This window comes from Pezoporus occidentalis, unplaced genomic scaffold, assembly GCF_034315485.1.
Source record: "Pezoporus occidentalis ecotype Australia unplaced genomic scaffold, CSIRO_AGI_Poc_V1 ctg633, whole genome shotgun sequence".
Classification (NCBI taxonomy): Eukaryota; Metazoa; Chordata; class Aves; order Psittaciformes; family Psittacidae; genus Pezoporus; species Pezoporus occidentalis.
Window position 1 is genome coordinate 1 of NW_026915980.1, and position 25,809 is coordinate 25,809.

At 50.9% G+C, this 25,809-nt stretch overlaps 2 protein-coding genes across 2 annotated transcripts; both read right to left on the minus strand.

Annotated features, from left to right (window-relative positions):
• Window positions 1-864: 864 nt before the first annotated feature.
• LOC134174894 (meiotic recombination protein REC8 homolog) lies at window positions 865-4,159 on the minus strand. Its single transcript, XM_062640229.1, has 11 exons — window positions 4,070-4,159; window positions 3,935-3,976; window positions 3,377-3,408; window positions 3,185-3,307; window positions 3,049-3,115; window positions 2,866-2,966; window positions 2,379-2,427; window positions 2,240-2,303; window positions 2,060-2,161; window positions 1,786-1,892; window positions 865-1,021 (listed from the first exon to the last, which is right to left on the minus strand). Exons 5-11 carry the CDS (start codon window positions 3,059-3,061, stop codon window positions 882-884), a joined length of 576 nt encoding a protein of 191 aa, XP_062496213.1. The 5' UTR covers window positions 3,062-3,115; window positions 3,185-3,307; window positions 3,377-3,408; window positions 3,935-3,976; window positions 4,070-4,159; the 3' UTR covers window positions 865-881.
• A 1,629-nt stretch (window positions 4,160-5,788) lies between these two features.
• Window positions 5,789-8,468, minus strand: LOC134174893 (meiotic recombination protein REC8 homolog). The gene is made up of 4 exons (XM_062640228.1): window positions 8,400-8,468; window positions 8,239-8,307; window positions 7,992-8,146; window positions 5,789-5,862 (listed from the first exon to the last, which is right to left on the minus strand). Exons 1-4 carry the CDS (start codon window positions 8,453-8,455, stop codon window positions 5,789-5,791), a joined length of 354 nt encoding a protein of 117 aa, XP_062496212.1. The 5' UTR covers window positions 8,456-8,468.
• Between the last annotated feature and the right edge of the window lie 17,341 nt (window positions 8,469-25,809).

The following is a 25,809-nucleotide window of genomic DNA, read 5'->3' on the forward strand; positions in this document are numbered from 1 at the left end:
GGGGAGGCTGTGGGGCTCTGTAGGGGGCTTGTGGGGTGTCTGTAGGGTGCTGTGGGGTGCCTGTGAGGGACTGTGGGGCTCTATGGGGTGATACATGGGTCTATGGGGTATCTGTGAGGGGCTGTGGGGGTCTATGGGTGTCTGTGAGGCTCTCTAGGGGGCCTGTGGGGTGTCTGTAGGGTGCTGTGGGGAGCTATGGGGTGCCTATGAGGGACTGTGGGGCTTTATGGGGTGATACATGGGGCTATGGGGTGTCTGGGGGGTCTGTGTGGGTCCATGGGGTGCTATGGGAAGGCTGTGGGGCTCTCCAGGGGGCCTGTGGGGTGTCTGTAGGGTGCTGTGGGGAGCTATGGGGTGCCTATGAGGGACTGTGGGGCTCTATGGGGTGATATATGGGTCTGTGGGGTGTCTGTGAGGGGCTGTGGGGGTCTGTGGGGTGCTCTGGGGAGGCTGTGGGGCTCTGTAGGGGGCCTGTGGGGTGTCTATAGGGTGCTGTGGGGTGTCTATAGGGTGCTGTGGGGTGCTATGAAGGTCTGTAGTGCGTCTATGAGGGGCTATGGGGTGCTGTAGGGAAGCTGTGGGGCTCTATGGGGTGTTTATGGGGAGCTATAGGGCTTTATGGGGGGCTGTGGGGGTCTATGGGGTGCTATAGGGAAGCTGTGGGGCTCTATGGGGTGTTTATGGGGAGCTATAGGGCTTTATGGGGGGCTGTGGGGGTCTATGGGGTGCTATAGGGAACTAAAGGGAGCTATGGGGTGTATATGGGGGGCTATGATCCCCTCTGACCCTGCACCCCCATTGCCAGCCAATCAAATCTCCCCTCCCCATGACATCATCACACCACGAACCAATCAGGAGCCGCCATTGGGTCCAAAGAGCTTTTAATAGGAGGGCTCTGGGGCCACCCTTTCCTCCTCCTCCTGCCCCATATCTGGGGGTGCCCCGCGTGGCCCCGGCCCCACACGTATGGGGCCAAAGGGCTGGGTCTGCTCCAGCCGCAGCCATCCAGCACCACAGAGCTCTATGGGGCACAGGGCACTTAGGGGGCAGCCCCACACTTACTGGGGGGGGGGGGAAGAAGGAGGTACTTATGGGGCTGGGGGGGGAGGGGGTTGGGGGTCACTTATGGGGCTCATAAGGGCACGTATGGGGGTGGGGGTGTCACTTATGGGGCTGGGGCATCATGGGGCAGACCTGCAACAGGGGGCAAACAAACACACTTATGGGGCTGGGAGAGGACTTATGGGGCACAGAGGGTATTTATGGGGCTGGGTGGAACCACTTATGGGGCTGTGGCGTGTGCTAGGGGGATCACTTATGGGTCCCAAATGGTCACTTATGGGGCTTAAGGGGTCATGCAGCAGGGGTTCATTTATGGTGCCAGGGGGTGTTTGGGGGTCACTTGGGGGGCAGACACTTATGGGTCTGGGGGGGTTCACTTATGGGGCTCAAGGGGTCATGCAGCTGGGGTTCACTTATGGGGCTAGGGGGTGGTTGGGGATTACTTACGGGGCACAGGGGGCACTTGGGGGGCAGACACACTTGTGGGGCTGAGTGGGTGTTAGGAGTCACTTATGGGGCCCAAAGGATCATTTGTGGGGCTGGGGGTGTCACTTATGGGGAAGTCCACTTATGGGTCAGGGGGAGTCACCTGGGGGTAGACACACTTATGGGGCACAGGAGGGCAGTGATCGGGCTGAGGCAGGGGTTAGGAGTCACTTATGGGGCCCAAAAGGTCCCTTATGGGTTGGGGGGGGTCACTTATGGGGCTGCCCCCCCACTCACCCAGGCACAGGTAGAACAGCCTTCCCATGAGCAGCCGGGGGGCGGTGGGGGGCAAGATGGCCGCCAGCTCCCCCCCCCCCGGCTGCCGCGCCGCAGCTGCCACCAGCCTATGGGGCAGCCCCATAAGTACCCCCCCGCCCCCCACTTATGGCGCTGCCCTGTAAGTGGGGGGTGCACTTATGGGGCAGCCTCGTATGTGTGGGTGGGAGGCACTTATGGGGCTGGGGGGGGGGCACTTATGGGGCTGCCCCATAAGTGGGGGGGGGGCACCAACCTGCGCAGGGCGGCCATGTTGGGGGGGACAGTGGGGGGCAGCTCCGGTTCGGGGCGTTCAGGCAGCTCCGGGAGCGGGGGGGGTGGCAATGGAGGGAGGGGCCTGTGGGGCAGAGTGGGGGACCCATAAGTGTGGGGCTGGACCCACAAGTGTGGGGCAGAGCCCCCCCCCCCCACTCACCGCCGCTCCTCAGGGATCAGTAGACGCGGCCGAAGCTCCTCCTCTGACACCTCCAGAGACACCTCTATGGGGAGAGACCCATGAGCCCCACAGCGCCCCACAGCGCCCCATAGCGCCCCACAGACACCCCATAGCTCACCCGAGGAGGGCAGTGGGGGCAGACTCGGCTCCAGCGCCTCTCGCAGCACCTACAGGGCAGAGAAGGTGATCTATAGGGCTGAAAGGGGGAATCTATGGGGCTAAATGGGGATCTATGGGGCTGGGAGGGGGAATCTGGGGGACTAAATGGGGATCTATGGGGCTGGGAGGGGGTCTGTGCAGGTAAATGGGGACCTATGGGGCTGAAGGGGGAAGCTGTGGGGCTAAAAGGGGGATCTGTGGGACTGAGATCTATGGGGCTCAATGGGGCATCTATGAGGCTGAAAGGAGAGAGATCTAGGGCTGAAGGGGACAATCTGTGGGGCTGAATGGGGATGAGCAGGCAGGATTGATGGGGCAGGGGGGCATCTATGGGGATGAATGGGAATCTATGGGGCTAAAGGGGGATCTATAGGGCAGGAGAGCATCTGTGGGCCTGAATGGGAATTTATGGGGCTGAAGGGGGATCTATGGGGCAGGGGCCTCACCTCCACCTCACTGGGCAGCTCAGGGGGGACTGGGGGGGCCTCGATGTGGGGCAGGAGCCGGCAGCGATTCCATAGGGCCCAGAGGTTGGGGGGCAGCCACCCTATGGGGCAGAGCAGAGCCCGATAGAGCCCCATAGAGAGCCATTGAGCCCCATAGACCCCCACAGCGCCCCATAGCCCCACCACAGGTCGGCATCTCCAGCAGCTGCTTTGGGGTCCAGCGGCGCCTCTTGGGGGGCTCAGGCAGCACCTATGGGGTGCATCTCTAGCTCCTGCCCCATAGATCTATGGGGCTGCCCCATAGACGGGCCCCACTCACCAGGGGCTGACAGTGGCTCTCGGGCTGCAGGAGCTGGGCCTGGAACTGGGCCTGGGGCAGCTGGGGCTCGGGGTCGCTATGGGGCAGGCGGCGCCGGCGGCGGCGCCGTGGGGCAACAGGAGGCTACAGGGGGTATAGGGGCTTAGGGCCCCATAGAGACCCCGTAGAGACCCATAGAGGCCCCACACATACCGTGATAGGGGGCACCGCAGGGAGGATGGGAGCTGTGGGGAGAGGCTGCCCCATAAGTGACCGTGACCCATAAATCCCCCCCTCTGCCCCATAAGTGACCCCCCCAGCCCCGTGACCCACAGAAACCCGTATGTGCTCCCTGTGCCCCGTAAGTGCCCCATAGAGACCCGTGACTCTGTGGACCCATAAGTGACCCCCCCCCAGACCCATAAGTGCAGCCCTCTGCCCCATAAGTGACCCATGGTGACCCATGACACCCCCCAGACCTTGTGCCCCCCGTGCCCTGTAACTGCCCTTCTGAGCCCCATAAGTGCCCCCCTCTGCCCCATAAGTGACCCACAGAGACCTGTACGTAACCCCTTGTGACCCTCTGGGACTCCTATGTGTCTTCCCCAGCCTCATAAGTGCACCCTTCTGCCCCATAAGTGACCCCCCCAGACCCACAGGTGCCCCCTGTGCCCCGTAAGTGAACCACTGTGACCCATAAGTGACCCTCCCTAGCCCCATAAGTGACCCATAGAAACCCCTAAGTGCTCCTTGTGCCCCATAAGTGCTCACGTGGGACCTCCACCAGCTCCGGCACCTCAGGCACTTCCTTTTCTATGGGGCACAACCCAGGGTCGCTATGGGGCTGGGGAAGGTCAAGGCCTCTCCCCCGCCCCCCCAGCCCCATAAGTGACCCCTGCCCCATACCTGGGGGTACCAGTTCAGCCTCAGCCTCTCTCAGCAGCTCCAGCTCCCTCAGGGTCACCTCAGGCAGCTCCTCCTCCTGTGCCCCACAGCGCTATGGGGCTGCCCCACAGCGCCCCCTAACCCTCTATGGGGCAGCCCCATAGCAAGCCCTAACCTCCTGTAGGGCAGCCCCATAGCACCCCGAAACCCTCTAGGGGGCAGCCCCATAGCACCCCATAGGGGTCTAGTAACGCAAAGGGACATCAGGTCAACCACCACTGGAGTCCATAGAGCCCCATAACCCCCCATCCGGCTCCTATGGGGCAGCCCCATAAGTGCCACTATGGGGCAGACCCACCTCGATGCCGGGCAGCACCAGGGCCTCGGGCATTAAAGCAGGCACTATGGGGTGGGATCTATAGGGCAGGGATTGATGGGGCAGGATCTATACAGTGGGATCTATGGGGCAGTACCTGTGGCAGTGCTATGGGGCAGGCTCTATGTGGCAGTACCTGGGGCAGGATCTATGGGTCAGACTCTATGGGGCAGTACTTAGGGCAGTGCTAAGTGGCAGGATCTATGGGGTAGTACCTGGGCAGTGCTATTAGGGAGGCTCTATGGGGCAGTACCTGGGGCAGCGCTATGGCGCAGGCTCTATGGGGCAATACCTGGGGCAGGGCTATGGGGGGCAGGCTCTATGGGGCAGGCTCTGTGGGGCAGTACCTTGGGCAGCGCTATGGGGCAGGCTCTATGGGGCAGTACCTTGGGCAGCGCTATGGGGCAGGCTCTATGGGGCAGGCTCTATGGGGCAGTACCTTGGGCAGCGCTATGGGGCAGGCTCTGTGGGGCAGTACCTTGGGCAGCGCTATGGGGCAGGCTCTGTGGGGCAGTACCTTGGGCAGCGCTATGGGGCAGGCTCTATGGGGCAGTACCTTGGGCAGCGCTATGGGGCAGGCTCTATGGGGCAGGCTCTATGGGGCAGGCTCTATGGGGCAGTACCTGGGGCAGCGCTATGGCGCAGGCTCTATGGGGCAATACCTGGGGCAGGGCTATGGGGCTCGGCAGCTCCATCCCCATAACCCCAAAGAAGGGGTCCGGGGCCAGTTGCAGCTCCAGCATCTGGGCCTAGGCATCCACCAGCACCTGCAGGCCGAACACAGGGGACTATGGGGTGGCTATGAGGCACTCTGTGGGGCTCTATGGGGTCTCTATAGGGGTCCATGGGTTGCTACAGATATCGACGGAGTCCCTATGGGGCAGCCTTTTATGTTCTCTATGGGTCTCTATGGGGTACCTATGGGGGCCCTATACGGCCTCTAAGGGTCTCTGTGGGGTCTCTAAGGGTCTATGGGGCACTATGGAGTCTCTCGGGGGGCTCTATGGGGACTCTGGGGACTCTATAGGGGCCTCTAAGGGTCTATCCATGGAGTCTCTACTACAGATATCGACGGAGTCCCTATGGGGCAGCCTTTTATGTTCTCTATGGGTCTCTATGGGGTACCTATGGGGGCCCTATACGGCCTCTAAGGGTCTCTGTGGGGTCTCTAAGGGTCTATGGGGCACTGTGGAGTCTCTCGGGGGGCTCTATGGGGACTCTATAGGGGCCCTAAGGGTCTCCATGGAGTCTCTATGGGCGCTCTAAGGATCTCTATGGGGCTCTACAAGTCTCTACGGGGCTCTATAGGTCTCCAGGGAGCTCTATAGGGCTCTATGGGGCTCTGTAAGGTCTCTACGGGGGCTCTATAGGGCTCTATATGGGGCAGGGCGGGGGAGCTGGACCCGGTGCAGCCATGCCAGAACCAGTGCGGCCTCTTCTGAGGGGTGACCCACAGCAGCCTCAGCCCCACAGAGACCGATAGGAACCCCAAAGAGCCCCACAACCACCCTATAGAGCCCCATAATCCCAATAGCCAACCAACAGAGCCCCAAAAACCCCCACAGCCACCCTATGAAGCCCCATAACCCCCGACAACCACCCTAGAGAGCCCCATAACCCCCATAGCCACCCTACAGAAACCCGTAACGCCCACGCCCACCCTATAGAGGCCCATAACCCTCCATAGCCACCCTATAGAGCACCATAACCCCCACAGCCAACCTATAGAGCCCAATAAACCCCCACAGTCACCCTATGAAGCCCCATAACCCCCATAGCCACCCTATGGAACCCCATAACCCCCAACAACCACCCTAGAGAGCCCCATAACCCTCCATAGCTACCCTACAGAGGCCCATAACCCCCACAGCCACCCTATGAAGCCGGATAACCCCCGACAGACACACTAGAGAGCCCCATAACCACCCACAGCCACCCTACAGAACCCCATAATGCCCACGGACACCCTACAGAGCCCCATAACTAACCTATAGAGCCCCATAACCCCCATAGCCTACCTATAGAGCACCATAACCCCCATAGCCACCCTACAGAGCCCCATAACCACCCGATTCCCCCATTAACCCCTAATTAACTCATTAATAACCCAATTCCCCATTAACCCCTAATTGCCCCATTAATAACCCGATTCCCCCATTAACCCCTAATTGCCCCATTAATAACCCAATTCCCCATTAACTCCTAATTGCCCCATTAATAATCCAATTCCCCATTAACTCCTAATTGCCCCATTAATAACCCAATTCCCCATTAACCCCTAATTGCCCCATTAATAACCCAATTCCCCATTAACCCCTAATTGCCCCATTAATAACCCAATTCCCCATTAACTCCTAATTGCCCCATTAATAACCCGATTCCCCATTAACCCCCAATCACCCCACATTAACCAATTACCCATTAACCCCCAATCACCTCTCATTAACCCGTTACCCCACATTAACCCCCAATTACCCATTAGCCCCTAATTGCCCACATAACCCCCTAATTAACCCCACATTAACCCCCAATCACCCCGCATTAACCCGTTACCCCACATTAACCCCAAATTACCCCACATTAGCCCCTAATTGCCCACATAACCCCCCAATTACCCTTAATGAACCCATTCAACCCCACCCATTAACCCTTAAATCCCCATTAGCCCCTAATTGCCCCATTAATAACCGATTCCCCCATTAACCCCTAATTGCCCATTAGCCCCTAATTCCCCCTCATTAACCCAACTCATACATACTAACCCCCAATTACCCCACATTAACCCCCATTACCCCACATTAACCCCCAATCACCCCTCATTAACCCCAATCACCCATTAACCCCCAGTTACCCCACATTAGCCCCTAATTGCCCACATAACCCCCTAATTACCCCTAATTAACCCCACATTAACCCCCAATCACCCCACATTAACCCCCAATTACCCCACATTAACCCCCAGTCACCCCACATTAACCCCCAATCACCCCGTATTAACCCGTTACCCCACATTACCCCCTAATTGCCCACATAACCCCCAATCACCCCACATTAACCAATTACCCCACATTAACCCCCAATCACCCCACATTAACCCCCAATCACCCCTATTAACCCGTTACCCCACATTAACCCCCAATCACCCCACATTAGCCCCTAATTGCCCACATAACCCTATTACCCCTCATTAACCCCACATTACCCCCTAATTGCCCACATAACCCCCAATCACCCATTAACCCCCGTTACCCCCCATTAACCCCCAGTCACCCCATATTAACCCGTTACCCCACATTAACCCCCAATTACCCCACATTACCCCCTAATTGCCCACATAACCCAATTACCCCTAATTAACCCCACATTAACCCCCAATCACCCCACATTAACCCCCAATACACCCCACATTAACCCCTAATTGCCCACATAACCCCCAATTACCCCTAATGAACCCCCAATTTCCCCATCCTTACCCCTCATCACCCCATTATCGACCCCCCTTTACCTCCCTAATGAGCCCCCCCCAGTACCCCGTTAATTAGCGCTAATTAGCGCTACTGAACGCACGCAGCAGGCACCGGCACTGCCGCCCGTAGACCCGCGCCAGCCCCAGCTGCAGCAGCGCCGCCAGGTACAGCGAGCACCGAGGGGGCGGGGCTCCGGCCGGCGGGGGCGGGGCCTCCCACCCGCCTCGGCCACTCACGAACGCCGACACCGCCGCGCTGCAACGAGGGCAGCCAATGGGGGGGGAGCGCGGTCGGACGCCGCGGCCACGCCCCGCCCCGTTGAGGCCACGCCCCCCCCCCGGTGTTACCAAAGCCGCGGCACGTCCACGCTGAGATATTCCCGCCGCAGCACGCGCGAGCTGCACGTGGCCGCCAGCCTATCAGAGCGCGGCAGAGCAGTGAGAGGCGCGATGTGATTGGCCCGCGCGGGAAGCCACGCCCCCCCCCGCCCCTCCGTTGCCGTGGTTACCAGATGACGCCGAAGCAGCCCGTGTGCCGCTGCAGCACGGCCGGGTAGTAAAACATGGCGGCGGTGGGCGGGGCTTGCGCACGGGGCGGGGCCAAGGAGCGCGGGAAAAGCTGTCAGGAAAGGGGGGGGGAGAGGGTTTGGGGTTCAGGGGGTTAAAACGGATTAAAACTGCTTAAAATTAATTAAAACTGCATTAAAACGGATTAAAACGGGATTAAAACGAATTAGAAGTGGATTAAAACCGATTAAAAGTGGATTAAAGCCGATTAAAATTAATTAAAACGAATTAATAGTGGATTAAACCCGATTAAAATGAATTAAAAGTGGATTAAAGCCGATTAAAATAAATTAAAACAAATAGTGGATTAAAGCCGATTAAAATGAATAAAAAATGAATTAAAGCCGATTAAAATAAATTTAAACGAATTAATAGTGGATTAAATCTGATTAAAATGAATTAAAAGTGGATTAAAGCCGATTAAAATAAATTAAAACGAATAGTGGATCAAACCCGATTAAAATGAATTAAAAAAGGATTAAAGCCGATTAAAATAAATTTACACGAATTAAAAATGGATTAAATCCGATTAAAAGAAATTAAAATTGGATTAAAACCGATTAAAATTACTTAAAACTGGATTAAAACCAATTAAGTGGAATAAAACCGGTTAAAATTAATTTAAAAGAATTAAAAGTGGATTAAAACCGATTAAAATAAATTAAAACGAATTAAAAGTGGTTTATAGCAATTTAAAAGTGGATTAAAACCGATTAAAATTCCTTAGTACTCGATTAAAACCTATTAAGCGGATTAAAACCAATTAAAATGAATTAAAAAGAATTAAAAGTGGATTAAAACCGATTAAAAGAAAACGAATTAAAAGTGGTTTATAGCAAATTAAGTGAATTAAAACCGATTAAAATGGATACGAATGAATTGTAAGTGGATTAAAACCGATTAAAATGGGTAATAGAGAATTAAACCCGATTAGAATTAAGCAAATTAAAACGAATTAAAAGCTGTTTAAAACGAATTAAAGTAAAAATAAAATGCAAGGTGAATTAAAATGAATTAAAACAGCATAAAACAATGAATAAAAATACGAATAAAATCGAATTCAAATTAAAACGTATAAAAAGGGAATTAAAAGCGAGTTACAGTTGATAAAATTATTTAAAAACCTTAGAAATAAAAACGAATAAAGCGGAATAAAACTCGAATGAAAGTGAGCACGAATAAAAAGTGACAAAGTCCAACTAGAAGAAAAATGAACTAAAATGAATTAAAAGCGAATTAAAATGAATTAAAAGCGGACTGGATTAAAATTCAATGTGAACCCATTAGGAGTGGATTAAAATCGACTTTCCATTAATAAATATGAATAAATAACGACTTAAAGCCAGCAAAATGGAATTAAACTGGGTGAAAAGTGAATAAATATCATTGAGTACACATAGAAGGGACTAAAACGCCACTGAATGTGACTAAAAACTGCATTAAAGCCCGGCTAAAAGTGAGTTAAAACTGATTTAAGTGAATAAATCGCAGATAAAAGGGGTTAAAAAGAGATTAAAAGCGGATAAATCCGAATCGAAGCCATTAAATCCGGCATAAACTGAATAAAAGCGAAGCAAAAAAGGCGAATAAATGGGATAAAAGGGGATTAAATGAGGGGGAAAGAGTGTAAAGTGAGTGGAAGTCGATATAAAAGTAATTAAACTCGATATAAACCGAATAAAACCCGACATAAAATGACTTAAAATCGATATAAAGTGACTTGAAGTCGATAAAAGCCGACAGAAAGCAACTTAAACCCGATATAATGTGAATTCAACCCCCCGGATCATCAATTCAACGCGAAATAACGCGAAATAACGGGGACAAAACGCCCCAAACCCTTCAGAGGGGTTAAAACAAGTCGGAATTGGGTTTAAAAGGGTGAATTTAGGGTTAAAAGGGAGGTTGAACCGCCCCCCTCCCTCCCTTACCGCCTGCGGCCGCCGTCCCACTCCGCAGGGCCGCCCCGCGCCGCCCCCTTTTATCAGCTCGGCAGCCCCGCCCCGCTGCCAATCAGCCCGCGGCGGGGGTGGGACTTAGGGAGGGGAGGCCAATGGGAGCTGGAGTAGCCGCAGCGGGCAGCCAATGGGGTGTGCTCCCGCTTGAAAGGCGGGGAAGGAGCGAGAAGGAGACAAGATGGCGGCGAGAGGAGGGAGAAGGAGACAAGATGGCGGCGTGAGGAGGGAGAAGGGGAAGGAGGGCAGACGTTTGGGATGCTCTGTCTCTGAACTAACCGGTAAGTGGAAGGGTGGTGTGAAATAACTCATTCACGTTTAAAGGGGCCACTAAATCCTGTTATTCAGTGAGGAGGGAGGCACGGACGCAGAGGGAGAGTGCAAGCTGGATCCTTTATGGAACAGATTCAGTTCCGGCATCTTCCAGGTGCCGCTCAGGGACAGGTCACTCTTCATTGCCTGCTGGAGCTCCTCCTTCTCATGGTCACTGACAGCTTTGGTACATTCCAACCCCCACAGGATACAGGGTCAGAGCCCCAAAACAGGACAAAAACACTTCAAAACGCCCTAAACAGCCCCAAAACCACACCAAAACCACCTTGTCCTGCTTCTCCTATGGGACACAGGTCAGAGCCTCAAAACACCCCCACAACAGCCCCAAAACAAGACAAAAACACCCGAGAACAACCCCAAAACCACCCTATCCTGCTTCTGCTAGGGGATACAGGGTCAGAGTCCCGAAACAGGACAAAAACAGCCCCAAAACACCTCAAAAAACACCCCAAAACCACCTTCTCCTGCTTCTCCTATGGGATACAGGGTCAGAGATCCAAAACAGGACAAAAACACCCCAAAAGACCCAGAACAATGCCCAAAACACCCCAAACCCACCCCAAATCCACCTTATCCTACTTCTCCTGTGGGATACAGGCTCAGAGACCCAAACTAGCCCCAAAACAGGCCAAAACCAACCCCAAAACCACCCCAGAACCACCCCAAAACCACCCTATCCTGCTTCTCCTAAAGGATACAGGGTCAGAGCCCCCCCCCCAAAAAAACAGGACAAAACCACCTCAAAAAAACAAAAACTACCCCCAAAACCACTCCCAAACCACCCCAGGGCCACCTTGTCCTGCTTCTCCTATGGGTGGCACCCAGTGAGAACCCAAAACAGCCCCAAATCACCCCAACCCCCCCAAAATGGTACCTTCTGGAGGTCGCTGTGGAGCTGCTTTAGCCTGGCCTCGAGCTGCGACACCTTCTGGGGTAGGTCCAAGGCTGGGGGGGGGGGGGGGCAAAGGGGAATGGGGGAGGGGGCACTGGGGTGTCCCCATATTGGGGGGGGTCCCAGCCCCACATGCGGGGGTCCCAGCCCCACATACAAGGGGGACATGGGGGGGGTCTCCATATAGGGGGGGTCCCTGTACCTGATGGGGGGGCGCCCCCCCGCAGCCTCTCCGGGGGTAGGGGGGGGTCAGGGCTCAGCACCGGTTCCGTGAGGGAGAACAGGGACACGGCCCTTTGCACTGGGGGGGTGGCACGTCAGCACCCCAAAACCAGACCAAACCAGCCCAAAATACCCCCAAACCAGCCCAAACCAGCCCAAAATACCCCAAAACCAGCCCGAAATCCCCCGAACCACCCCAAAACAGCCCCAAATACCCCCAAACCAGCCCAAAATACCCCAAAAGCAGCCCAAAACAGTCCATAAAATATGCCCAAACCAGCCCAAAATACCCCCAAACTAGCCCTAAACACCGCAGAACACTTTGAAACACCCAGAAAGCAGTCTGAAACACCCCAAACCCAGCCCCAAACCACCCCAAACCACCCCGAAACAGCTCAAAACACCCCAAACCCAGCCCCAAACCACCCCAAACCACCCCTGAAACAGCTCAAAACACCCCAAATCCAGCCCAAACCCCCTCCAGAACAGTTTAACATCCCCAAAACACCCTGAAACAATCCCAAACGCCCTCAAAACACCATGAATCACCCCAAAACACCCCTAAATGAGCCCCAACCACCCAAAGCACCCTGAAAACCAGTCCAAACCAGCTCCAAACCTGATGAAAGAACCTGTTTGTAATAGATTGATTTGGGTTTGGACCCTTCGAGGGTTTCAATGCCTCAGTGCTGCTCTTCACAATGGGGTTTCAGCATTACAGATGGGAAACTGACAGGAGATGGGGCTTATGGGATCTACGTGCGTGCTGTGAGGCTCCAGGGGGAGAATTGTAAGCAGTAAATCAAACCCACGCTTAATTGCAAGCTGTAGATTGGGAGCTCTCTGTTGAGAGCAAGATGGAGCTGGTTCTTCAAGGCAATGCGGTGCAGTCCCTCCCCCGAATCCTTGTGACCCCCTTCAGGCACTGGAAGCTGCTCGGAGGTCTCTTCTCCAGCCCCAGTGTTCTCAGCCTGGCTCTCAGCAGCTTCCTTCAAGGGGCTTCCATCACCTGCAGCAGCTCTCCTGATGTAGCACCCTCCATGGCCACCCCAGACCCATGGGGCCTGATGCCCACCCCACAGCTCTGCCACTCCCCCGGCCCCACAGCTTCCACGTCCTCGCATGAGGGTCCTGCTTCACCTCAATCCCAGGCGTCTCCATCACTCCCAACATTCCCACTGCCCCCAAGAGCCCTGAGACCCTCGCAGCATCCCATAACCCATCTGATAACCAGCAACCCACCCCACCCCAGCCATCTCCATCCATCCCAGTAGCACTAAGCCACCCCAATACTACATGGTATCGCAAAACCCAACCAACCCCAGGCATCTCCATCCCTTCCAATCCCCACGGTACCCCTAAACCATTCCAAAATCCACCTTGTACCCCAAATCCAAACAACACAAGGCATCTCCAACCCAGATGGGAAACTGATAGGAGAAGAGACTTATGGGATCGACATGTATCCATTCATCCATTCATCCATCATCCATCACCCATCCATCCATCCATCTATCCATCCATCCATCACACATCCATCCATCCATCCATCACACATCCATCTATCCATCATCCATCCATCCATTACACATCCATCTATCCATCATCCATCCATCCATCCATCCATCCATCCATCCATCCATCCATCCATCCATCCATCAATCCAGCATCCATCCATCATTTGTCTTCCATCCATCCATCATCTGTCTTCCATCCATCCATCATCCATCCATCCATCCATCCATCCATCCATCCATCCATCCATCATCCATCCATCCATCCATCCATCCATCCATCCATCCATCCATCCATCCATCCATCCGTCCGTCCGTCTGTCATCCATCTTCCATCATCCATCCATCATGATCCATCTCTGGTCCACCCCTGGTCCATGGCTCCCCCTGTTCTCCCCCGGGCGATTTCCCCCATGAGCCATCGCATCGCACAGAGGGAAGAATCCTTTAATGTGAGACTATGGTGGGGAAGGGACCTTGCCTGCAGGTAGGATTCATTCCCATTGGATGTGCAGGGGCATGGGAACAAGGCACTGGAATGTGTTGCCCATCAAGGTTGTGAATGCTCCATCCCTGTCAGTGTTCAAGGCCAGGTTGGATGGAGCCTTGGGTGACACGGTTTAGTGTGAGGTGTCCCTGCCCACGGCAGGGGGTTGGAACTGAGTGAGGGCCTCATCTCCTCTGCAGCTTCTGATAGTGGCTGACAGCGGGCCACCAAGTGCCCCGTGCTTATGGGGCTGCTCTGCTCCCCCAGCACCATGGATGCGGGTGGCTTCCTGCATGCAAGCCCATGGCTGCCCTCCCATCAGATGAAGCCTGCGGGCGAGCGCTGCAGGTACGTGCTGAGGCAAAGGGGCAGCCCCGTGGGTCAGCCCCCAAGGAGCTGAGCCTAACCCTGCTGCATCCCCATCCCTGCGTGCTGCGGCTGCTCCTCCATTAATGGTGTCCATCAAAGGATGGGGCTTCCCATGGCAAAGGGCTGGAGGCTCCTCCGCTGCCAAGGTCCACCTGGAAATGCACAAGAGCGAGCTCTGGGGCTGCTTGCAGGGATGGATCCATCAAAGCACAGGAAATGCAGGCAGATGCTCAAGCTCTCCTGCTCACATTCCCGCTTTAGGTAGCTCCCAAAGCTGCCTTGCTGTGACGTCACCCATCACGTATGACGTCACAAAGCACCGGCGCTTCCGTCATGCAGCCGGGTATAAAAGCGGGCCCGTTGCTGTGTCTGGGTCAGGAGGGAGGAGCTCTGCGAGCGGTTGGGACGCTCGTGAGGAAGCTGCATTGGTGGTACCCGCACCTCAGCGGATGCAGAGAGAAAGCTGCAGAAAGACAACTCCTGACCAAGTGTGTGTGGAAAACCCTCCTCTGCTCTCCCCAAGTGCATTTTCCTCCTCATCAGAATGGGGGGAGCAGGGGGGTTACCCCATCTCATCGCATCCTAACCTCATCTCCTTGTGTGCCATCCTACAGGTCAGCTCATCTTCATCCCATTTCACCTTCGTCTGACACCATCTCAAGTCTCATCGCATCTTATGTCATTGCATCTCATCACATTGCATCCCATTGCAACTCATCGCATCACATCCCATTGCATCGCATCATAGCCCATTGCATCTCATCGCGTCTCATCTCATCTCATCATCTCATCTCATCTCATCTCATCTCATCTCATCTCATCTCATCTCATCTCATCATTGTGTCGCATCATCTCATCTCATTGCATCTCATCGTATTGCATTGCATCTCATCATTGCATCTAGCATCCATCTCATGCATCGCATCCATCTCATCGTGGCTCATCTCATCATTGCATCTCATCATTGCATCTCATCTCATCACATCGCATCCAATGCCATCTCATTGCATCTCATCGTATTGCATCTCATCGCATCTCATCTAATCTCATGTCATTGCATAGCATCCCATTGCATCTCATCGCATTGCATCTCATCTCATCGCATCACTTCCCCTTGCATCTCATTTGATGTCATTTTGTGCCGTACGGTGCCGTACCGTTGCGTAGTGTACTGTGCCGTACCGTGCCACGCTATACTGTACCATGCCCTACCGTTTCGTACCATGCTGTACCGTTCCGTACCGTACCATACCATATAATTTAATTATATGTAATTTCTTTTCATTTCATTTCATTTCATGTCCATTTGATGTCATTTTGTGCCGTACGGTGCCGTACCGTTGCGAAAACTAATGTGCTGTGCAGTGCCGAGCGATACCGAACCATGCCCTACCGTTTTTTACCATGCCGTACCGTTCCATGCCGTACCGTCATAATTTAATTATCATTTCATTTCATTTCATTTCATTTCATTTCAGGTCCATTTGATTTCATTTTGTGCCATTTGATGTCGTTTTGTGCATGTACCGTGCCGCGCGATACCGTACCATGCCCTACCGTTTCGTGCTGTTCCGTGCCCTGCCGTACTGTACCATGTCATTTCATTTCATTTCATTTCATTTTCATTTCATTTCATTTCATTTCATTTCATTTCATTTCATTTCATTTCATTTCATTTCATGTCCATTTGATGTCATTTTGTGCCGTACGGTGCCGTACTGTTGCATAGTGTACTGTGCCGTTCCGTGCCGCGCGATACCGTACCATGCCCTACCGTTTCGTACCATGCTGTACCGTTCCGTACCATACCATACCATATAATTTAATTATATGTAATTTCATTTCATTTCATTTCATTTCATTTCATTTCATTTCATTTCATTTCATGTCCATTTGATGTCATTTTGTGCCGTACGGTGCCGTACCGTTGCGTAGTGCGTACCGTACCATGCCCTACCATTTCGTACCATGCTGTACCGTTCCGTACCGTACCATACCATATAATTTAATTATATGTAATTTCATTTCATTTCATTTCATTTCATTTCATTTCATTTCATTTCATTTCATTTCATGTCCATTTGATGTCTTTTTGTGCCATACCATGCCGTACCGTTGCATACCAGACCATGCTCTACCGTGCCGCGCGATACCGTACCATGCCCTACCGTTTCGTGCCGTTCCGTGCCGTGCCGTACCGTACCATGTCATTTCATTTCATTTCATTTCATTTCATTTCATTTCATTTCATTTCATTTCATTTCATTTCATTTCCATTTGATGTCATTTTGTGCCGTACGGTGCAGTACCGTTGCGTAGTGTACTGTGACACTCCGTGCCGCGCGATACCATACCATGCCCTACCGTTTCGTACCATGCTGTACCGTTCCGTACCATACCATACCATATAATTTAATTATATGTAATTTCATTTCATTTCATTTCATTTCATTTCCATTTGATGTCATTTTGTGCCGTACGGTGCAGTACCGTTGCGTAGTGTACTGTGACATTCCGTGCCGCGCGATACCATACCATGCCCTACCGTTTCGTACCATGCTGTACCGTTCCGTACCATACCATACCATATAATTTAATTATATGTAATTTCATTTCATTTCATTTCATTTCATTTCATGTCCATTTGATGTCATTTTGTGCCGTACGGTGCCGTACGGTTCCATGCCGTACCGTACCATGTAATTTCATTTCATTTCATTTCATTTCATTTCATTTCATTTCATGTCCATTTGATTTCTTTTTGTGCCATACCATGCCGTACCGTTGCATACCAGACCATGCTCTACCGTGCCGCGCGATACCGTACCATGCCCTACCGTTTCGTACCGTTCCGTGCCGTGCCGTACCGTACCATGTCATTTCATTTCATTTCATTTCATTTCATTTCATTTCATTTCATTTCATTTCCATTTGATGTCATTTTGTGCCGTACGGTGCAGTACCGTTGCGTAGTGTACTGTGACATTCCGTGCCGCGCGATACCATACCATGCCCTACCGTTTCGTACCATGCTGTACCGTTCCGTACCATACCATACCATATTTAATTATATGTCATTTCATTTCATTTCATTTCATTTCATTTCATTTCATGTCCATTTGATGTCATTTTGTGCCGTACGGTGCCGTACCGTTGCGTAGTGTACTGTGCCGTTCCGTGCCGTGCGATACCGTACCATGCCCTACTGTTTCATACCGTGCCGTACCGTTCCGTGCCGTACCGTACCACGTTATTTCATTTCATTTCATTTTATTTCATTTCATTTCATTTCATTTCATTTCATTTCATTTCATTTCATTTCATTTCATTTCATTTCATGTCCATTTGATGTCATTTTGTGCCGTACCATTCCGTAGTGTACAGTGCCGTACCGTGCCGCGCGATACCGTACCATGCCATACCGTTCCGTACCATGCCATACCGTTCCGTACCGTACAGATACCATTTCATTTAATTAAATTTCATTTCATTTCATTTCATTTCATTTCATTTTCATTTTGTCCATTTACAGTGTCATTTTGTGTACCGTACGTGCCGTACCGTTACGTATGCTGTACTGTGCCCTACCGTGCCGCGCGATACCGTACCATGCCCTACTGTTTCATGCCGTACCGTTCCGTGCCGTACCGTACCACGTAATTTCATTTCATTTCATTTCATTTCATTTCATTTCATTTCATTTCATTTCATTTCATTTCATTTCATTTCATTTCATGTCATGTCATTTCATGTCATTTTGTGCCGTACCGTTCCGTACTGTGCCGTACCGTGCCGCGCGATACCGTACCATGTCCTACCATTTCGTACCGTGCCATACCGTTCCGTGCCGTACCGTACCATGTCATGTCATTTCATTTCATTTCATTTCATTTCATTTCATTTCATTTCATGCCGTACATTTTGTGCCGTACCATTCCGTAGTGTACAGTGCCGTACCGTGCCGCGCGATACCGTACCATGCCATACCGTTCCGTACGGTACCGTACCATATAATTTAATTATATGTAATTTCCTTTCTTTTCCTTTCCTTTCATTTCATTTCATTTCATTTCATTTCATTTCATTTCATTTCATTTCATTTCATTTCATTTCCATTTGATGTCATTTTGTGCCGTACCGTTGCGTAGTGTACTGTGCCGTTCCGTGCCGCGCGATACCGTACCATGCCCTACCGTTTCGTACCGTGCCGTACCGTTCCGTGCCGTACCGTACCGTGTCATTTCATTTCATTTCATTTCATTTCATTTCATTTCATTTCATTTCCATTTGATGTCATTTTGTGCCGTACGGTGCAGTACCGTTGCGTAGTGTACTGTGACATTCCGTGCCGCGCGATACCATACCATGCCCTACCGTTTCGTACCATGCTGTACCGTTCCGTACCATACCGTACCATATAATTTAATTATATGTAATTTCCTTTCCTTTCATTTCATTTAATTTCATTTCATGTCCATTTGATGTCATTTTGTGCCGTACGGTGCCGTACTGTTGCGTACTGTGTCGTACCGTGCCGCGCTATACCTTACCATGCCCTACCGTTTCGTACCGTGCCGTACCGTTCCGTGCCGTACCGTACCATGTCATTTCATTTCATTACATTTCATTTCATGTCCATTTGATGTCATTTTGTGCCATATGGTGCAGTACCGTTGCGTAGTGTACTGTGCCGTACCGTGCCGCGCCATACCGTACCATGCCCTACTGTTTCGTACCGTGTCGTACCGTTCCATACCGTACCGTACCATATAATTTAATTATATGTAATTTCATTTCATTTCATTTTGTGTGCTGTTTTTACCTGTGCCGTACGTTGCGTACCGTACCGTGCCGTGCCGTACCTACCGCGTACCATTCCGTGCCGCGCGATACCGTACCATGCCCTACCGTTTCGTACCATGCTGTACCGTTCCGTACCATACCATACCATATAATTTAATTATATGTAATTTCATTTCATTTCATTTCATTTCATTTCATTTCATTTCATGCCATACCGTTCCGTAGTGTGCTGTGCCGTACCGTGCCGCGCGATACCGTACCATGCCCTACCGTTTCGTACCGTGCCGTGCCGTTCCGTGCCGTGCCGTACCGTACCATGTCATTTCATTTCATTTCATTTCATTTCATTTCATTTCATTTCATTTCATTTCATGTCCATTTGATGTCTTTTTGTGCCATACCGTGCCGTACCGTTGCATACCAGACCGTGCTCTACCGTGCCGCGCGATACCGTACCATGCCCTAACGTTTCGTACCGTGCTGTGCCGTTCTGTGCCGTGCCGTACCATACCATGTCATTTCATTTCATTTCATTTCATTTCATTTCATTTCCAATTGATGTCATTTTGTGCCGTACGGTGCAGTACCGTTGCGTAGTGTACTGTGACATTCCGTGCCGCGCGATACCATACCATGCCCTACCGTTTCGTACCATGCTGTACCGTTCCGTACCATACCATACCATATAATTTAATTATATGTAATTTCATTTCATTTCATTTCATGTCCATTTGATGTCATTTTGTGCCGTACCGTGCTGTACCGTTGCGTACCGTACCATGCCCTACCGTTTCGTACCGTGCCGTACCATTTCATTTCATTTCATTTCATTTCATTTCATTTCATTTCATTTCATGTCCATTTGATTTCTTTTTGTGCCATACCGTGCCGTACCGTTGCGTACCAGACCATGCTCTACCGTGCCACGCGATACCATACCATGCCCTACCGTTTCGTACCGTTCCGTGCCGTGCCGTACCGTACCATGTCATTTCATTTCATTTCATTTCATTTCATTTCATTTCATTTCATTTCATTTCATTTCCATTTGATGTCATTTTGTGCCGTACGGTGCAGTACCGTTGCGTAGTGTACTGTGACATTCCGTGCCGCGCGATACCATACCATGCCCTACCGTTTCGTACCATGCTGTACCGTTCCGTACCATACCATACCATATAATTTAATTATATGTAATTTCATTTCATTTCATTTCATTTCATGTCCATTTGATGTCATTTTGTGCCGTACGGTGCCGTACCGTTGCGTGCTGTACCGTGCCCTACCATGCCGCGCCTTACTGTACCATGCCCTACCGTTTCATATGGTGCCGTACCGTTCCATGCCGTACCGTACCATGTAATTTCATTTCATTTCATTTTATTTCATTTCATTTCATTTCATTTCATTTCATTTCATTTCATGTCCATTTGATTTCTTTTTGTGCCATACCGTGCCGTACCGTTGCATACCAGACCATGCTCTACCGTGCCGCGCGATACCGTACCATGCCCTACCGTTTCGTTCCGTGCCCTGCCGTACCGTACCATGTCATTTCATTTCATTTCATTTCATTTCATTTCATTTCATGTCTTTCTGTGCCATACCATGCCGTGCCGTACCGTACCATGTAATTTCATTTCATTTCATTTCATTTCATTTCATGTCCATTTGATGTCATTTTGTGCCGTACGGTGCCGTACCGTTGCGTACCGTACGATGCCCTACCGTTTCGTACTATGCCCAACAGTACCATGTCATTTCATTTCATTTCATTTCATTTCATTTCATGTCCATTTGATGTCATTTTGTGCCATACAGTGCCATTCTGTATCGTACTGTGCCGTACCGTGCCGCACCATTCCGTACCCTGCCCTACCGTTTCGTACCGTGCCGTACCGTTCCGTGCCGTACCGTACCATGTCATTTCATTTCATTTCATTTCATTTCATTTCATTTCATTTCATTTCATTTCATTTCATGTCCATTTGATGTCATTTTGTGCCATACAGTGCCGTTCTGTACCGTACTGTGCCGTACTGTGCCGCGCCATACCGTACCATGCCCTACCGTTTTGTATCGTGTCGTGACGTTCCGTACTGTACCGTACCATATAATTTAATTATATGTAATTTCATTTCATTTCATTTCATTTCATTTCATGTCCATTTGATGTCATTTTGTGCCATATGGTGCAGTACTGTTGCATAGTGTACTGTGCCGTTCCGTGCCGCGCGATACCGTACCATGCCCTACTGTTTCGTACTGTGCCGTACCGTTCCGTGCCGTACCGTACCATATAATTTAATTATATGTAATTTCATTTCATTTCATTTCATTTCATTTCATGTCCATTTGATGTCTTTTTGTGCCATACCGTGCCGTGCCGTACCGTACCATGTAATTTCATTTCATTTCATTTCATTTCATTTCATTTCATTTCATTTCATTTCCATTTGATGTCATTTTGTGCCGTACGGTGCCGTACAGTTGCGTACCGTACTGTACTGTACCGTGCCGCGCGATACCGTACCATGCCCTACCGTTTCATGCCGTTCCGTGCCGTGCCGTACCGTACCATGTCATGTCATTTCATTTCATTTCATTTCATTTCATTTCATGTCCATTTGATGTCATTTTGTGCCGTACGGTGCAGTACCGTTGCGTAGTGTACTGTGCCATTCCGTGCCGCGCGATACCATACCATGCCCTACCGTTTCGTACCATGCTGTACCGTTCCGTACCATACCATACCATATAATTTAATTATATGTAATTTCATTTCATTTCATTTCATTTCATTTCATTTCATTTCATTTCATTTTTGTGCCATACTGTGCCGTTCTGTACCGTAATGTGCCGTACCGTGCCGTACCATGCCCTGTACCGTGCCGTGTGCCGCCATTACATTGTACCATGCCCTACCCATATGTGTGCCGTACCGTACCATACCGTACCGTACCATACCGTAATTATATTTCATTTCATTTCATTTCATTTCATTTCATTTCATTTCTTTTCATTTCATTTCATGTCCATTTGATGTCATTTTGTGCCATACCAGTGCCGTACCGTTGCATACCTGTACCATGCTCTACCGTGCCGCGCGATACCGTACCATGCCCTACCGTTTCATGCCGTTCCGTGCCGTGCCGTACCGTACCATTTCATTTCATTTCATTTCATTTCATTTCATTTCATTTCATTTCATTTCATGTCCATTTGATGTCATTTTGTGCCGTACGGTGCAGTACCGTTGCGTAGTGTACTGTGACATTCCGTGCCGCGCGATACCATACCATGCCCTACCGTTTCGTACCATGCTGTACCGTTCCGTACCATACCATACCATATAATTTAATTATATGTAATTTCATTCCATTTCATTTCATTTCATTTCATTTCATGTCCATTTGATGTCATTTTGTGCTTATAAGTGTCTATAAATATATAAAGGGGGAGTGTCACGAGGATGGAGCCAGGCTCTACTCAGTGGCAAACAATGACAGGACAAGGGGTAATGGGTGCAAACTGGAACACAAGAGGTTCCACTTAAACTTGAGAAGAAACTTCTTCTCAGTGAGGGTGACGGAACACTGGAACAGGCTGCCCAGGGAGGTTGTGGAGTCTCCTTCCCTGGAGACATTCAAAACCCGCCTGGACACATTCCTGTGTAACATTATCTAGGTGTTCCTGCTCCGGCAGGCGGATTGGACTAGATGATCTTTTGAGGTCCTGTCGTGGTTTAAACCCAGTCAGGTAGCTTGTTCACTCACTCCCAGTGAGTGGTGCCGAGCTGACAACAATCGAGGTCCGTGTCCGTCTCCCCCCCCCGCCTCCCCGCACCGGGGCTCTCCCCTTCCCCGCTCCCGGAGGAACGGGGAGGAGGATCGAGAGAGTGCAACTCCTACGGGTTGAGACAAAAACAGTCCAGCAACAAATCACCACCGCTACTATCAGCTACAACAATGATAAGGGAAAATAACAAGGGAAGAGAATACGATACCACCGGCCAAGAGAAACGAGCTCCACCCGGAAGCCCCTGTCCTTCCGGGTAACTCCCAGTTACCCCTCACCCCGGGCATGACGTGCTGTGGTATGGAATACCTCCCCGGCTAGCCCGGGTCAGGTGCCCCGTCTCTGCTTCCTCACAGCCTCCCCTCCTCCCTGGCAGAGCATGAGCCTCACAGAGTCCTTGGTCACGGTAAACATCACTTAGCAACAACCGAGAACATCGGCTTCACCAACACTGTTCTCAAACTGGAAGTCAAAACACAGCACTGTACCAGTTAACACAAAGGAAAAACATGACTGCTACTGCGGAACCCAGGATATTATCCACCCCTTATTCCATACCATTCACGTCGTGCTCAGATCCCACATATATACATCCATATACATACAGACCAAGAGGAAAAATCATTTTCTTAGTGCATGGACCAATCCCTATAATGCTGCCGAGTCCATTCGGTCCATGATGTTCAAAGTTCATTCTCTGTTGGGATGATGGCTGGAGGGAAGTCAGGGCCAGTCGCTGGTGACCTGGAGACATCTAGTTGATGGGCTATAAAAGCATTACACAGCAGGCAACAGCATACAATTGAGTTCACTGGCTGTTTTCCCCTAAAATCAAATCCCCTTGAGGTATACATCGGACTTCCCCATCTTCCCGCATTTCCCACCAAGTATATCCAGGTCCCTGAGCAAAAGCAATCCCACGAGTGGGTTTGCCTTTACCTGAAGCAGGAATTACCCAGACTGTCTTCCCCAGCAAATTCTTCATATGCACCACGGGAACTTTGTCCCCCTCTACAATATGTAACAGTTCTGACTGGGCTGGGCCAGCCCTGTTGGCAGATCCTCTGGTGTTGACCAACCAGGTGGCCTTTGGTAAGTGTGTATCCCAATGCTTGAAAGTTCCCCCACCCATTGCTTTCAGTGTAGTTTTTAACAGCCCATTGTACCGTTCGATTTTCCCAGAGGCTGGTGCATGGTAGGGGATGTGATATACCCACTCAATGCCATGCTCTTTGGCCCAAATATCTGTAAGGTTATTCCGGAAATGAGTCCCATTGTCTGACTCAATTCTCTCTGGGGTGCCGTGTCGCCACAAAATCTGTTTCTCAAGGCCCAGGATGGTGTTCCGGGCAGTGGCATGGGGCACGGCGTATGTTTCCAGCCACCCGGTGGTTGCTTCCACCATGGTAAGCACATGGCACTTGCCTTGGCGGGTTGGTGGCAGTGTGATATAGTCAATCTGCCAGGCCTCCCCATATTTATACTTCAACCATCGTCCTCCATACCAAAGAGGCTTTAACCGCTTGGCTTGTTTAATTGCAGCACATGTTTCACACTCATGAATAACCTGAGCAATAGTGTCCATTGTTAAGTCCACCCCTCGATCACGGGCCCATCTATATGTTGCATCTCTGCCCTGATGGCCTGAAGTGTCACGGGCCCACCGGGCCAAAAATAATTCACCTTTACGTTGCCAATCTAAGTCCATCTGAGCCACTTCAATCTTAGCCGCTTTATCCACTTGTTGGTTGTTCTGGTGTTCCTCAGTGGCCCGACTCTTGGGTACATGGGCATCTACATGACGTACCTTCACCACCAGGTTCTGCACCCTGGCAGCAATATCTTTCCACAGTGCAGCAGCCCAGATGGGTTTACCTCTGCGTTGCCAGTTGCTCTGCTTCCACTGCTTCAACCACCCCCACAGGGCATTTGCCACCATCCATGAGTCAGTATAGAGATAAAGTACTGGCCACTTTTCTCGTTCAGCAATGTCCAGGGCCAGCTGGATGGCTTTCACCTCGGCAAACTGACTCGATTCACCCTCTCCGTCAGCAGTTTCTGCAACTTGTCGTCCAGGACTCCATACAGCTGCCTTCCATCTCCGATGCTTTCCCACAATACGGCAAGAGCCATCAGTAAACAAGGCATACTGCTTTTCACTTTCTGACAGTTTATTATATGGTGGGGCCTCTTCAGCGCGCATCACCTCCTCCTCTGGTGACATTCCAAAATCTTTGCCCTCTGGCCAGTCCATGATGACTTCTAGAATGCCTGGACGACTGGGATTTCCTATTCGAGTTCGTTGTGTAATTAGTGCAGCCCATTTACTCCATGTAGCATCAGTTGCATGATGTGTAGAGGAGACCCTGCCTTTGAATATCCAGCCCAGCACGGGCAGCCGGGGTGCCAGGAGGAGCTGTGCTTCAGTGCCAATCACTTCCGAAGCAGCTCGAACCCCTTCATAGGCTGCCAGTATCTCTTTCTCAGTTGGGGTATAGCTGGCCTCAGATCCTTTATATCCCCGACTCCAAAAGCCGAGGGGTCGACCTCGAGTCTCCCCTGGAGCTTTCTGCCAGAGGCTCCAGGTAGGACCGTTCTCCCCAGCTGCAGTGTACAGCACATTTTTTACATCTGGTCCGGTCCGGACTGGTCCAAGGGCTACTGCATGAACTATCTCGCGTTTAATTTGCTCAAAGGCTTGTTGCTGCTCAGGGCCCCATTTAAAATCATTCTTCTTCCGGGTCACATGATAGAGAGGGCTTACAATCGAACTGTAATTTGGGATGTGCATTCTCCAGAACCCCACTGCACCCAAGAAAGCTTGCGTTTCTTTCTTATTAGTTGGTGGAGACATTGCTGTTATCTTGTTGATCACATCTGTGGGGATCTGTCTACGTCCATCTTGCCATTTTATTCCCAAAAATTGAATCTCCTGTGCAGGTCCCTTGACCTTACTCCGTTTTATGGCAAAACCGGCTT